This window comes from Candoia aspera, chromosome 2, assembly GCF_035149785.1.
Source record: "Candoia aspera isolate rCanAsp1 chromosome 2, rCanAsp1.hap2, whole genome shotgun sequence".
Taxonomy (NCBI): Eukaryota; Metazoa; Chordata; class Lepidosauria; order Squamata; family Boidae; genus Candoia; species Candoia aspera.
Window position 1 is genome coordinate 164,667,532 of NC_086154.1, and position 16,439 is coordinate 164,683,970.

The 16,439-nt window shown below is 42.4% G+C and overlaps 1 protein-coding gene across 1 annotated transcript; it reads right to left on the minus strand.

Annotated features, from left to right (window-relative positions):
• Positions 1–1,865: 1,865 nt before the first annotated feature.
• LOC134492499 (olfactory receptor 10AC1-like) lies at positions 1,866–2,912 on the minus strand. The gene has a single exon (XM_063296671.1). The coding sequence runs from the start codon at positions 2,867–2,869 to the stop codon at positions 1,886–1,888; it is 984 nt and encodes a 327-aa protein (XP_063152741.1). The 5' UTR covers positions 2,870–2,912; the 3' UTR covers positions 1,866–1,885.
• Between the last annotated feature and the right edge of the window lie 13,527 nt (positions 2,913–16,439).

The following is a 16,439-nucleotide window of genomic DNA, read 5'->3' on the forward strand; positions in this document are numbered from 1 at the left end:
GCAAATTAATCAATTACACAAACAAATGCTTTATTATTCGTGTGGGTTCTTCCCAAGGAAGGGGGAGCTAGGTAAGAATTTTCCCTGGAGTGCAGCACTATTCAAGGAAGTGGGGAGCACATACCAATACATTGCACTTCTCATTATATACTTATCCTTTAATTGCTTTTTAATTGTTAGCAGAAAACCATAACTGAGTACAACAGTAAATGGTAATACAGAAAGGAAGATGAAATAAACCAGAAGATAACTAAAGTGCAGAGGAAAAACAAAACAGAGGAAATACATACTAAAATAATGTACAGCATTACTCAAGTCTTAAAAAACAAATGAAACTTTGACCCCACAGGATCACATTGGTCAGATTTCCCACAGTGTCAGCAAAGAGTATTAATGTTTTCCATCCAGGGTTTTAAGTTGGGCACACTGGAGTCTTTTTGCTGGGGTAAAACCATCTTCTTAGCTGCTGCTCATAAGCCCCAATGTCTTCATATTTATAACTTGCTCTCCTAATTATATTGGACCTCATTAAAGCATTTTCACTCACTGACCGTTTTTGTGTGTATTTTACCTTCCTCAAAAGATAAAAAGATTCAGTAGTAAAGATTAAAGAGGCTTACTGATTACAATAGGTCTACTTTAAATATAAGCAAGTTTTTAAATAAATGCTAGGATTTATATTGTGATATAGGATGCAAATACAATGGGGTTCCTCATCAGGCAAAGGGTTTGTATTGTCACTTTCGACAGAATTGATCCCAATGAAAAGGCCTATTTGAAATGTCAAGCACAGCAACATCAGTGCTTCCCTGTTTAACTGGGTAACGAAGTAGATTGGTTTCTCATTTCATCAATCATCCAAGCAAGTTGGAAAAATACATGCTCTTCTTTTCCCAAGTTCCAGTATGAAAAAACTGGAGGACATATGACATGTTAAATCTATTTTATTTAAACTGAATACTTTAGCTGCCACCTGACTCCATACTGACTCTGGGCAGCTCACAACATAAAAATAAGATAACACATATACCATCACATTAAAAAAAAAATTAAGAGAAGATAGCAAATCCAGCCAACAACAACACTCAACAAGGGGGTCTGACCATATAGCCCAAGACCTCAGAGAAAAGTCAGGTCTTTAAGGCCCTCTGGAAACACCATCTCAGGGGGAAGCCCATTCCAGAGGGCAGGTGCAGTGACAAAGAAGGCATGCGTCCAGGGTCCCAGGGTCCCGATAAATGGCATTGCAACCCAGAGTGTACCAACCCTGTCAGATCAAACCTTCTAGGCAGATACCACAGGAAATAGGCAGTTCCTCAAGTAATCAGGATCTGTACCACATAGGGCTTTATAGGTGTTAACCACCATCATGAATTGCACCTAGAAGCAAGCTGGCAAACAGTGCAGCTTGCGAAACAGAGGTATCATGTGGGCATACTGAGGCATGCCCATCATTGTCTATGCCACTGCATTCTGGACCAGATGAAGCTTTAAGGACAGCCCTGTGTACAGAGTGTTGCAGTAACTGAGTTGTGAGGTGAGTAGGGCATGTTTTTAGACTTCTCTCTCCAAAAATAGCTGCCTGGCACTTACAGTGTTAATCGTTAATATTATATGTGGGTGTGCATGGTTAAGTGCGTACACTATCATCCACATCCATATATTGCATATCAATTGTGCCTTGCACAATTTGTGACCCGCCAAGTTGAATGCAGCCCACCAAGGATTTAACAATTCATGTTTGACCATCCACGGCAGTGGCAAAGAGAGAAGATTCATTGATGAACCATAGTCGGTGCCTCCTTTTTTTTACTTGCTTACTTCCCATTTAAATATATAAGAAATATTGCTTCCATGGATTCTGGGCTGGACTCAATTTACTTGCTCAGAAATGTGCAGGTCTTGTTTGAAAGATGCTCCAGTTTTCATGAGCCAGACTTTTTTGCAATAATTTCCTCACAGCTCCTTTGATTTCTTTGTTCCTGAGACTGTAAATCAGAGGGTAAAGCAAAGGGGTGATGTTGGTATAGACAAGGGCTACCATCTTATCTCGGCCTGGTGAGTAGCTAGACTTGGGTCGGACATACATGAAAGTGGCACAACCGTAGTGCAAGAGTGTGACCACCAGGTGCGAGGCACAAGTGGAGAAAGCCTTACTTCGTCCAGCAGAATCATGGATCTGCATCACAGCAAGGGAGATGCAAGTATAAGAGGTAAGAATGAGGAGGAAAGGGAAGAGAAGGAGGACTGTGCAAGCTGCAAGGAGGGGAAGCTCACTGGTGTAGCTCTTGGTGCAGGCCAAGTGGAGGAGAGCAGGGACATCGCAAAAGAAGTGATCAACATGGTGAGAACTGCAGAAGGGCAGATGGAAGACAGCCACCGTCAGCCCCAGAGAGACCACAAAGCCCCCAAGGCAACAGATGAGCACAAGCTGAAGACAGAAGGCTTGGTTCATCACTGCCATGTAGCGAAGGGGCTGACAGATGGCTACGTAGCGGTCATAAGACATGGCTGCCAGGAGGAAACATTCAGCTCCCCCCAGAGCTACAAAGAAATGCATCTGGGTAGCACAGCCCACAAAAGAAATGGTACTTTTCCCATTGCTTAATAGGTCAGCTAGCGCTTTGGGAGCAATGATGAGGGTATAACAGAGCTCAATGGCAGACAGCTGGCAGAGGAAAAAGAGCATTGGTGGCCGGGAGGGCTCAGCTGACACAGCCAGGAGGATCAGCAGGTTTCCTGCAAGGGTAGCCAGGTGCAGCCCAAGGAGGATGAAGAAAAAGAGGGCTCGCAAGTGGAACAGATCAGAGAATCCAAGCAGCAGGAATTCCATGCTTGTCCCTGATGCTGTCTGGTTATTCCTCTCCATGCAACTGTCACATTAGGGCTGCAAGAGAAAGAAAATGAGATGAGAGAATATACATCTCGATGGAAAGATGAGAGTAACCATCTACCCATTCACAGCAGTCTACTTGTTGTGGCCCAAGGACCAAGGGCCAACTAAAACCCATCAATGGTCCCCAGCATTAGTTATGAGGAATGATAGTGTGTTGGGAGACATGCATAGCTTCCATGTATTTTGGGTAAATCTTATTATTATTCCTGCAGCATATTCTAGAAAAAACAAGATCTTCTTGCATCTTCTTTCTTCTGCATCTTCAGAAATCTTGCAGGAAGGAAAGGAAACATGTTCCTCTGCCTGCTGCCAACTGGCTAGATCATACCTTCAAAATGCATGAGCTGTGTTCTTGGAGACCTTTACTGCTATGTTTCCAGAATCTGGAGAACAGTGCAGTGTCCAAAAATACAGACTTTGACTCTACTGCTGACAAAGCCACATTATCAATTTTAAACTTAATGGTGAACTGCAATATCACCATAATAGATTTTGCGGGGGTGGTGATCTTTTGCATTCTGTGATGCTACTTTGCACTGTTGAAAGTATTGTTCAATTGGCATTAAAAAAAAATAGTAGCAGCATACAATATTATATCCTAACAAGAAAACTGCTTAAGAACTTTCTAACAAAACAGCTTGACATCCCAGCATCCCAGACCCAACGCTTTTCCTATGAAAAGGCTTCCCGTGTGACCCATTCTCTGACACCTGCATTTTACACATAACCTCCCAAACCAAGGAATATAGTCATTAAACCTTCCCCATCCCACAGTAACTAACACTAGGGTGCATAAGAGTGCCTAGTGGAATGGCAGCTAGGAGGCTTTTTATCAGTAATCTTTCAGCAGCAACGGCAGGAAGACATAAAATGGATGGGACCAGCAAATGGAATCTTTGGAGTAACCCTGGAAAGGAACTTTACTGAATTTATTCATAAGTAATTGTTGCTGAAAGATCTTGGCATGAATAACAGCATTACCAATAATACAACATTCTAAGAAGTTTTCTGTGAAACCACTGTCTAATTCCACCTGTAGCTAATTACAGAAAAGCCATTGCCTCTTGCAATTGGAAATTCAGGAATCTAGTCTCAATACATCTAAGGCTGGAAAGGTTGTTTGAAGTAATTTTCTCAAAGTACCCAGGTTGAATGGGAGGCAGGCACAGAGTGGCAAATAACAGTGAGGTCAGGCAGAGGATTATATCTTCTGCTGCTTCACATTTATGTGCATGGCAGCTCACAGTAACCAACAGGAAATACAGGATTTTGTTGGTATTAAAGCATCAGGACAGCAGAGAAGTATATTGGTCAAGGTGGTGCAGTTTTGATTTGTAGACCTGGCCTGGATTCTTCATCTACAACAGTGGGTTGTTAAATAGGAAGATTAAGGCAGAAGAAATCTCAGTTTGAAGAGAGCTAAAAGAATTTCTGCCCAAGGAAATATAACAAAGGAAAGCAATTGCTTTTTCCTTGCTCAGATTCTGGCATTCTGAGATAGGTTACTTTTCAGTGTGGAGTTTTGATTCAGCTGTCATGGCTTCTTCACACATTATGTTATATTATTCATTGTCACAAAATACAAAAGAAACAGTTACAACAGTGAGAAGAATTATGGACTAAATCAATAAGATTTACACCAAGTTATAATCTAAAGGAAAATTGGTACACAATGTTTTACAGATGGCATACAACCCCATCAATAATATCTAAGATAGATAAATCATAGATGCTGGAAATGCCATGAAACAGAAGGAACGTGCCACGTGTGGTAGACATGCAAAAAACACAAGAATACTGGAAAGACATATGCAGTACAGTGCAGAAAATTTTGTAATTTAAATTCAAAATGAAACCACAACTTTCCTTACTAGGAATAATCTCAGAAAAAATCATCACAAAGTGCCATAATTTAATGAGATAAATTGAGATACCAGTGAGAATAAATTTTGCTCTATATTGGAAGGAACACACAATTCCAGTAAGACCTGACTGGGAACTTAGAGAGTACGCAACAATGGCAAAATTAGCATTATATACCCAATAGAAGTTTAATTAAATTTAAGTGAGAATAGTTGCCACACATACAATACATCACACAGCACAGCAGATATAATCACCTACAGTTTGGCTTTTAATGGGCTCAGATGCTTATAAATATTATAAATTAGCAGATGTATAAAAAGGGGGAAGTCAGAAACGTAATAGTTTTTTAAAAAAATCTTTTTCTTTGCTTTTTTTTACTTTTTAGTATTTTAATTTTGTTAAACTTGTTTGTTCATCTATTTTTTCCTTCTATTAACATGTATAAACACACACACACACACATGCAGACATATATACCAAGTAACATTACAATGGAGATTTCAATATTGAATAGTTCAATAGTTCAATTTCAGGAGAGATGGGCGGTGATAGAAATTTGAAATATAAATAAATAAAATAAAAATAAATATCAAGTAAGTTAGTCCAAGACCGAAACCTTTATTATATGATAAATAACTTGATGTATGCTCTTTCTTCATCTCTTCCTTTCCAACGTTCTATTTAACTTCAAATGAGAAAGCCAAACACTCATAATGCTCATAACACTGATATCCTTAACTGTAACTAATAATGATCGAATATCCACCTTTTTCCCTCCCCATTTTTTATATCCAATACTCTAAGGTATCTAAAGAATAGAATGTTAAGAATTTAAGTATATTATATAAATATAATTGTACTGGAATAACATAATGTATCAAGATTTATACTTTATACTAAGTAAAAAGAAGAAAAATACAGAACAAACCAATTCCACGTGTGTGTGTCTAGGCGGGAACAAAGCTATCTAAAACACACAAGAGTGAGCTTTTCCTTTGTGCCCACCACTGTTATTGCATCCCCCAACCAGCCCTCTGCCACTATTGTCTCTCCTATTGCAAGATGCAGGTTTGCACATTTGTATTTGGAATTTATGGGGGAAGGAGATGTTACCTAGATCAGAAAATGGGCTGGTCCAGAAAGGGTGAAATAACCCCCTTTCCATTTTTCATTACTTTTCCCCAAAGCTGATTTAAACACATCTGCGCTACAGTAGCATGGATCACCTTGGTCTTGTTTCAGAATGGAAGGAAGAAGGATCTCTCCTTAATCAGTTTTTTGTCCCACTGTAGTAAGAGCACTGGGCAGAAACCATGGATCCATCCTCTTCTTGCTTTTTTTTTGTTGCCAAAATGATTTCTCTCTTCACGTTGCCCAACTGCATCCTTCCTTCCTCATTTCTCTTATTTTTTGTATATCCTGTGAGTTTCCACGGGATTCGTCTTTCCTTCCCACCGTTACTCCTGCTCTCCCTTGAGAGCCCCCAGTGCAGAAAAGTTAAGCAGCTTTGGCCCGTTCAAGGAAAAACACCTTATAGCATTTTCTCTGCTAACAGAGGACAAGAATAAAAAGTGATTGACAGCCCTAACTTCTCAGACAAGAGACAGGCGGTTCCATTTTTATCTAAACACTCTGAACTTTGTCTTGTTATACTATATTAGACTGGAGAATAAAGATGGCTGGTTATTATTTTACAGTTTTACAGTGCTTCTTGGAAATATTTTTTAAATAAATAATTCTTTAAAAAATGTTATTTTGTAGAGCAGCACTAAAAACAGATAGGAGTTCTGATGAAGAATAATAAATGAATACAACTGCACCAGAAGAGATACATTGGGTCAGGTTGAGGAATAAGAAATGAATTGCCATTTGGATTAAGGCTATTAATTTGTATAACTCCAGATTAAAAGAAGCCCTCAGTTTGCTACAAGTTGTGAAGAAAAGGTAGGCAGGTTGGCACTGGTAGCATGTAAAGCAGCATCTAATGCCCACAATCACAATGTAACAATGGAGGGCTTTCCCCCAGATTTTCTCTTCGTCAGGGAACTAAAAGACCAGAAAACTCCATTCCATTTTACTTTTTAAATCTGAAGGTATGAATATGCTTACCAACTCTACCAGATAGGAAATACTTAGTAGCCACCAATACCTCAGAATAGTGCCAAGCATAAAAATTCTATTGCATCATTTACTACCTACCTGTGTCTTCTTGAGGAAAGAGAATTTGCTTTCCCATTGATGGAGTATGTTCTTGCACTTACTAGTTTTGAGGGATCATGGATGTGTGTGCATGTGAATGTGGATGTACTGCCACTGCATAATCACCTCTCCAGCCAGCTGCGACCTCCCTGGCCCTCTATGTTTCAATCATTATATCCCAGGGGAAGACATCCTGAGGAAATTCCTCTCATTCATCTGTGAAACATAAAACAATCTCACCCCCAGTGGCACCTTTTTTCACTACCTCCAGCAGTAGAATGAGCTTAAATGCCACCAAGAGAAATCCAGAAGTAATTCCCAAACTCCCTGAAACCAAGTTAGGAAAATGGAAGACTCTTTTGTAGTGGAATTAAACTTTTGAGAAATTTCAAGACTGATTTTGGCATAGCATTAATTAAAAAAAAGTCAGAAAGCAAAAAACATTCACCATTTTGGTCTCTTATTTTGGGAATCTTACATTCAGTTTGCCCTGCCCTATATTAGGTTGAGAATTTTTTTTAAAAAAGTGTTTAAAAGGCCTTTTCATTTCATTTGTAAATATACAGGTGTTTATATGCTTTTTTTTGGCCATTTATACATTTTTTCAAGCAATTCACACATGCAATTTGGTCTGTTTTTCACTAATTTTGTGTGTCTTTCTCCTTACACACAATGCTTGTATGCATTTGTACAATAGAAAGGAATTGCAAAATTTAGAGATGTGAAGTATAGCTGAGTTTTTCTTTACCTACTCAACATACAACATACAAAATTAGATAAATTCACATTATAATGAGAATCCAACAAAGTTGTTCAAGTAACTCAAAGCATGGCATACAAGCTTACCCATTCCCTGTCTCTCTCTCTCTCTCTCTCCCCCCCACCCCTTTTGCAGAGGCAAGAGTTATAAGGAGCAAGTATTCACTCAGTACTGCAGTGTTTCTCAACTTTGGGAACTTTAAGATGGGTGGACTTCAACTCCCAGAATTCCCCAGCTTGCTCCCAACTCACAGAAGTCCCTGTGCTGGCTTGGGGATTCTGGTAGTTGAAGTCCACCCATCTTAAAGTTCCCAAAGTTGAGAAACACTGCAGTAGAATAAAGTAAAAAGTTGGAGAGGAGAGGAGCAAGGCTGATCAAAAGGACCTAAAAAAATCCTGTCCTTGCAGATGTTTGAAATCAGAGCAGTGTTAGCTGCAGAGTAGAAAAAGCTCAAATGAGTTGAACTTCCTCTGTCTGTATGAGCAACATTAAAAAAGAAAAGGTCCCCAGATGGAGATGGTCCTTCCATATTTTAGGTGTAGATATTTCTTCTGCTCAAATTTCTGTCCTAAATGTTACATCTACCATGCAAAAACCAGAAATGCAACTTCATTCATACAAATAATTTCCAGCACAAACCATCTTCACTTCTTTGCTGTCCAGGTTACCCACACAGTGGTCCAAAACCCACTGTGGGTTTGGTGCATCCATAAAGTGAGGTGCTGGGGAACAGTTGTTGCCTGGTTCCCCCAGCCTGAGATCCTGGTAGGTGTAATGATTGCCTATTCTGACATACTCAGCCTCACAAGCAGGTTCTTAATGAAAACTGATTTATTGAAAGAATAGTGTGCAAATACAAAGAAAGCTGAGAATGACCAAAAGCACGCCAAATACAAACTAAAAACCTTCGCTTCACTCCCGATCCCGCCCCTCGCCCCAGCATAGCAACCACCCCCTCCCAGGTGTTGGTAACCGTTACACATCGGCCTGGGAAAGTAACCTTGAACACATGCAATAACCCAAACATACATTCCTCAGTAACAGTAAGGAGATTACAGCCCGGCAGGGCTGAAATTCTCCTCCCCGCAAATGACAGACACGGATCAGGAAAATTGACATGCGAAACGTTACGATGGACCCAGACCATTGGAACGATGAACATGACATACCACCCCCCTTAAACAAACTAAACTAAGGAGCAGGCTTAGCAGGATAGGCAGTATGAAAACGGGTAATTAAAAGAGGGGAGTGAACATCGCGGGCAGCAACCCACTCAGGATGAGGGAAATGTTTCCAACGGACAAGGTACTGCAGGGTAGAACGAAGTCGTCGAGAATCAAGAATCTTCTTCACTTCAAAGTGCTGCTGACCATCAATCATAATGGGTGCAGGGGGTGAAGGCTGTGGGTGCCAGCGATCCGATTGGTGGAAAGGCTTGAGCAGGCTGCAATGAAAAATGGGGTGCAAACGTTTAAGATTATGAGGTAAATCCAACTTAAATGTAACAGGATTAATTTGGCCCACAATAGGAAAAGGGCCCACGAACTTGGGTGCCAACTTCTTAGAGGGTTGAGGGGATTTGATAAACTTGGTGGAGAGATAGACTTTATCCCCGACTTTGAAAGCTGGCTGTGGTGCCCGCTTGGTGTCAGCGTGGCGTTTGTAAGCAGCCTGGGCATCTGCAAGAGCCTGTTGGATTTTGGGCCAGGAGTCCCCCAGATGTGTTGCCCAATCCGTAGGGGACGAGGGGGGAGAGGTCGGTTGAGGCAGCTCAGGAATGGGAACAAAATCCCGGCCAAAGACGGTACGGAAAGGGACTTGCCCGGTGCTTTGATGCACTGCGTTGTTGTAGGCGACCTCAGCAAAGGGAAGGAGATCGACCCAATTGTCCTGCTGATAATTCACAAAAGCACGCAGATACTGCTCCAGTGTGGAATTAAGTGCCTCTGTAGATCCGTCAGTCTCAGGATGCAACGCAGTGGATAGTGCCTGTTTAGTGCCCACCAATTTCATAAAAGCCCGCCAAAACTGGGAAGTAAATTGTGTGCCTCGGTCAGTCACCAAACAGGCGGGGCTCCCGTGGAGCCTGTACACGTGTACAAGGAAGAGGCGGGCGAGCTGTTGAGCAGAGGGAATAGAAGTGCACAGAATGAAATGGGCTTGTTTCGAGAAATAGCCTTTTACAACCCAAATCACAGTTTTCCTCTGGCTCAGAGGTAAATCCACGATAAAATCCATGGAAATTTCCTCCCAGGGTTGAGAGGGACTGGCCACTGGTTGCAACAACCCTTGGGGCTTGCCAACCTTCCTTTTGGACCCTGCGCACACTGGGCAGGAGGCAACATAGCTTTTGACATCACGCCTCAGCGTGGGCCACCAGAACTGGCGCCGAACCAAGTGGAGAGTTTTTACAAAGCCAAAGTGACCAGCCACTTTATCATCATGGGAACGGAGCAAAATGTCTTTGCGCAAATCGTCAGGGACATAGAGACGGTCGTGCTTCCAAGCAAAGCCCCAGTCCCAAGTAACATTGTTCATATTCGCTTGCAACCAAGTGTCAGATTTCAATTTGGAGAGAAACTGTTGTTGCAAGTCAGAGGGAATTGGCAACCTTCCTGCACGGGGTGAAAGTGAAACGTCGGGCTGCTGTGCACGAGTCTGGCTGCGAGTCACAGCTGCCATGCCCAATTGGGGTTCAGTCCACAATGTACCCACCAGGTCAGGAACAGAGCTTGAATCCTGGGGCAAGCGGGAAAGGGCATCTGCTAGAAAGTTTTTCTTTCCCGGAATAAACTTTAACTTGAAATCAAAACGGCTGAAGAATTGAGCCCAACTGATTTGCTTTGGGCTGAGCTTCCGAGGCACACCGAGTGCTTCAAGGTTCTTGTGATCAGTCCAAACCTCGAAAGGGTAGGTAGCCCCCTCCAGTAAGTGCCGCCAAGTGTCTAAAGCAGCTTTAACTGCAAAAGCCTCTTTTTCCCAAATGTGCCACCACCTTTCTGTCTCAGAAAATTTACGGGATAGGTAAGCGCAGGGCTTCAGACACCCTGACTCATCTGCCTGCAGCAGGAGTGCTCCAATGGAAAAGTCAGAGGCATCCACTTGAACCACAAAAGGTTTGGTTGGATCGGGTTGTTGCAGAATGGGTTCAGCAGTAAATAGCTGTTTAAGTTTGTCAAAAGCCACCTGGCATGCAGGCGTCCATTTAAGTAATGCCCCAGGGTTCTTTACCCTTCGGGTATCCCCCAACCCTTTTGTTTTGAGTAACTCAGTGAGGGGCAATGCTATCTCAGCGAACCCCTGGATGAACTGCCAATAATAGTTAGCGAAGCCCAGGAAACTCTGGAGCTGCCTACGCGTACGTGGCCACTCCCATTCCAGGATGGCTTGAATCTTAGCTGGATCCATCTCAATACCCTTGTCCGAAATTCTGTAGCCCAGATAGTCAATTTGAGATTTATGAAATGCACATTTAGACAGTTTAGCATACAGTTCAGCCTTTCTCAGTTTGCTGAGCACTTGCCTCACCAGTTTTTCATATTCCTCCATTGTTTCAGTATAAATCAACACATCATCCAAATACACCAAGACTCCTTTGAATAAATGGTCATGCAAGACCTCATTGATCAATTGCATAAAGACCCCAGGCGCTCCCGCCAACCCAAAAGGTCATCCCGCTCAGGGGCTTTGTAGAACCCATCCGCAAAAGTCACAGTCCTGTGCACCCAATTTATCTGTGGGTTCTGTTGGACGAACCAAGGCATCCCCAAAATGACAAACGGACCCCCCACAGGTGCCACCACGAAAGGCAGTTTCTCCCAGTGGCTGCCCATTTGCAATGCCACCAACCCTGTGGAATGAGTCACCGGTTTCCCCCCCGCTGTAGATCCATCCAATTGGGTGAAGATCATGGGCCGTTTCAACGGGAACGTGGGTAGCTCTAACGCAGCCACCACGTCAGGGTGCATTAGACACTGCGAGCACCCCAAATTGACCATTGCCCATACTTCAACAGTTCGTGTACGGGACCCCAATTTCACCTTCACTGTCAGGGTAGGGAAGTTTCCACTCACCAAAGCGTGGTCGCGCCCTTCCTCTACCACCTGCCCAGTGGCGCCTCTTAGAGCAGGTGGCTGGCGTTTTCCACCAGCTGAGACAGCTCGGGCTCCCCTTCGTCCCCATAGAAAGGGGCGTTCTCAGCCTCGGTTTTAGCCATCGCTGCCTTCATCTTCCTGGGCATGGAGGGGGATTTCCCTGATGGCTTTGCCTGATGCTCCTCGATCTTCCTCTGCGGGCACGCCGCTGCCCGGTGCCCCTCCTTCCCACATCGGAGGCATTGGCCTTTCGCAAAACGGCTCTCCTTCTCCTCCTGCCAGGCCGTACGTCCCGCTCTGCCAGTGGTGCCCGGTGGCTTGCCCGTCCTCGTCATGGCCATTTGCTTGGGGCCCTTCCTGGTTTGTGCGAACTTAGTCTGGGCTTGCTCAACATTCCCCGCTAGTTGAATCCAGTCATATAGGGTGATTGGATCTGCTCTTCCTAACGCCCATCTCAGTAACTCGGGTCTCAGTCCGTCTTTGAACATCTGAAGGTCCTGGAAAAGCTTCTGCCCCCTTTATCACCCCTCACAATTCTCAGGTTGCAGAGTTTATCTTTGGGGACAAGGAAAGAGGGAAACAAAAGTTGGTCACAAGGCCTGAGTAATGGCTTTCTCCCTGGAGATGAGAATAAGCCAACCACTCCCAGAATCGATGATGAGAAAATAATGTTGGTTGGATTATTTCTGTCTTGGAAGGGCTTCTCACCCTCTGTAATGATCTCATGAGTATAATTTTTCTTCTGGAAATTCTGGACCTGGAAATCCCAATTTTGATCTGGAAATATGATCTACTGGAGCCCTGGGAAAAGTAGTTTGCCACTCCCAGCTGTCTTCCTCCCAAGTCCCAAGATAAGGCCTTGGGAAAAGGAGGGTGGGAACAGTATAGATAGGACTGAGGCAAGCAGAATCTTGTTGTACATGAATCTTGCTTGTGAGCACTCTTGTTTGCTTGCAAACTGTGTTTAAACTAAAAAAAAAAAATCCTCAGCAATTAAGTACAACAATTACATTTATGAAGCATCTACTTAATAAACATCCATTGGCTGAAAAGGAAATCATACAAGCCTGGAAATGGTGAATTGTGATCGATAGGACAGACTATTTCTACTTTGTTTCAGTATAGTTTTGCATGTTTGTAAGTCCATTCTGTTCAGCTTCTGCATTAAATGTGCATATTAAAAAGAAACCAGAAGTACAAATTTTAATCTAAACAAAATATTCCTATTTTTTGGTATACAGTGCTACAATTTTGAGGGAATTTCACCATAAAACAAGCATATTTATTAACCGCAATATAAAAGAATGTTTCCCAACATTTGAAGACAATGAACAGATGTCCACATAGTATCAATCAGGTTTGTTTGGTTAAATATAAGGATTGACAAAAATCCTTTTTTTGAAATCCTATTCATAAAACCATGTAAACAATCTTCTACAACTAACTTACACGATTTCAGTTCTGTTTCCTATCTCAATGGATGATTATTATGCAGACCAATTAATCTGCTTCTTGGCTAAACCTAATCTGTACCTAATAAATCATTGTGTAAATTCCTTCATAGACATTCCTATTTTGATTCTTTTTCACAGTAATTATATTAACAGTTACAACTGTCGTAAATTTGGGAATGAAAGATATTAAGATTTTGAAGTCTTCTTTATGCCTTTGTGAAAACTTGAAAAGTAGCTGTTGTTTTTGAGACCATAATAATAAAATAACTTATTTTTTATTGTGCAAGGATACTGTATATCAACTGCTTTGCCGTATAGTGTTTAGGATCCTCTTCATGCCACTGGGGCAAGGAAATGGAAGGCAGTTCAGGAAATCAGATAGGATGAAATATGATCCAATCACAGCTAGAGATGTGAGTTCATTTTCTTGATAATGGGATGCAACCTTGTGCCACCTTCTATCCTGAAAAAAGGCTAAGTGCTGCTTCTGGCTCTCTGCCACGTTAAAATCTCCTCTAATTTGCTGGTGTTGCTGCTCAGTTGCTTCAGCTGGCATCTCTTTGCTAATATAGAAGATTCTAGGAAGGCTGCCATTTCCTTGCTCATCCTTACCTAGGTAAATTCTGACCATTGTCCTGCTGCCTTCTGTACCGATGCCCATTGGCCAGCATAATTATAGCTGCCAATTAAAATATATTACTTGCAAAAGATAAAACCAACCCAAATGGGGGTTTTGTTTGTTCTTGTTTGCTTGTTTGTTTTGTTCTTAATCCATTCCTTCCTGTGTTTGCTTCATTTGGAGACCTCTATCTTATTCAATATCTATTGCCTTTGGGTAGTTCATCTTGCCATATATAGATTTAGCCAGATCAGCTTTCAATGATAGGATTTAATTTTTTTTCTTTTTAAGTAAATGCATGCCCCATTACCATTCTCCTCTATTTTGTTTTTCTCTTTCTTTCTATGAATTTTAATTTATAATTAGACTAATGGGCCAATGTGCATTTATTTGCACCTTTTATTCCTGCTAACATGTCTTGATTAATCAAAATTTACTAAGTTTACTAAGCCTTGCTAACTGAACTGAAGGAGAAGGACCAGAAGCAGACTGGAATACCCTCTTGTTCCCAGGCAGCTTCACCTCTTGTACTCTTGGAGAATTGCCCACTCCAAGATTACTGAAAAGATGATCACGTCAGATCTACTTTAGTATTCAAGCCGTGGGCTCACTGGCCTATCTTGCCAAGAGATTTTGGGTGGATGAAAGAGGGATTGCTTCTCCTCTGTCTGTCACAGGCAGCTCAGTTGCTTTAACAACGTGTTCTCCAGGATCTGGAAGGCTAGACTAAGGGATCTTGGAGGCAGCCACGGTCAAGTGCTATCCACCAGTCTCTGAGCTGGCAGAAGGCTATACCAGCCTAACTTATACAGCCCCCATTGCCAACTGCTACTCTGCCACAGCAACAAGGCTGACAAATGGTCTTCTCCTTATTTATTTGAGCCTAGTTAAGGAAAGGAATCGGTGGAGTCCCCCTGCCCTGTTTCTTCTCCTACCTGCCGGTAACCATCAATTATTTCATCAGTTACTTCTAATGTGGATGGGGTGGGGCTGGACAAGTATAGCCAGGTGTTTAAAATCAACTTGCCTGATTAACAGGCATCAGGTGCTAAGGAGGGCAAGTGGGGTAAACCAGGAGGGAGCTCCTTGGCCTCTATTTCTGAATGTGGGTCTAGCATTCTTCTGGAAGAGAATAAGCCCCGTATTCAGAAACAGTCCTACTGATGGAGAACGGTCACAAAAGCTGGTGGGAGTGAATAATAATGAGCAAGCTGGCTCCCACTTTGTCCCACACCCCTCCTCTGCATCTGTTTTCTGTCAGCCATACTATTTTCAAATATGAGTCTAGTGCTTTTCCAAAAGATTAGAGAAAAGACATATCTACGTTAATTGTGACTGGAAACCCTGTATGGAATTTTTGTGTAAAACAGAAAAAAAAATATATATTATGGTTTTGATGATTAGACAGGATAGATTACTGAAAGAAGAGAATCATGATGTAACTTAGAGAAAGAGGTAAATTCATAATTGTACTTATAACTGAAGCCAATTCAGTGGCCTGCTAGAACCACTGAAATGGAGCAGAGCTTATAACACAGCTTAGAAGCTGGCACAGAAAAAGAAAATTATCTTAGATAGCTTCAGTGAGCATGCCAGAGAAACACAGGTTATTGCTCTTACATATTCAGCCCTACAGCTGCCAAAAGGTATGTGAAAGAAAGGCGCAGAATCCCTCATCAAGGCCCAAGCACATGATGAAGAGAGCAGCATCCATGCTGCCTCTCCCTGGGTGGAGAAAAGGGGAAAGAGAAAAGAGGAAGTGGGAGTGGCAACAAACAGCTTCCTCAGAGTTGCACTGTGGGGTAACTTAATTTACATGTTAATGAGGCATGCTGGATTTGCCAAAACTTCCAACACCACTTCTCAAATCCTGCATGAATTATGCCTACACAAGATTTAACTCACTTCATAGGCCCTGATAGACACCCCTTGCAAGTGGCTTTGTCAGGATGTCAGCAATCATGTTCTCTGAGGGACAATACTCCAAATGTATTAGTCCTGTCTCCTGTGCCTCTCTAATAATATGGTAATGAACATCCATGTGCTTGGTCCACCCTCCCACCTTCTTTGATAGAGAGAGTCTTACACAACTTTGGTTGTCCTCAAAGACTCTTATTGGAGCAGGAACACTAACCCTCAGATCCTCAAGTATATACCTGAGATATTGTACTTCTGCGTGTGTCTCAGCCGCTGAGACATACTCCGCTTCAGTAGTTGAGCGTGCCAATATAGTCTGTTTGTGACTAGCCCAGCTCACAGCCTCTCCCCCAAACAGAAACACATTCCCACTAGTGGATTTGCGATCATTTGCATCCCCTGCCCAATCTGCATCGGTGAACCCCACTAGTTCAGGAGAATCAGTTGCTGGCAGCTTAAGCTTCAGGTATCTTGCCACCCACTTAACACCTGTCCAGTCCCTTTGGGTGGGTGCGCTGGTTTTTCTGCAGATGATCCCCACTGCAGTTGAAATATCTAGCCTTGTTGTGGTTGACAGATACAACAGCTTCCCAATGGCATCTCTGTAGCCATTGTTCTGAGGCAACAGTTCACT

Excerpts from the sequence above, each read along its gene's own strand:
- LOC134492499 (XM_063296671.1), bottom strand. The coding sequence starts at position 2,869 with ATGGAGAGGAATAACCAGACAGCATCAGGGACAAGCATGGAATTCCTG.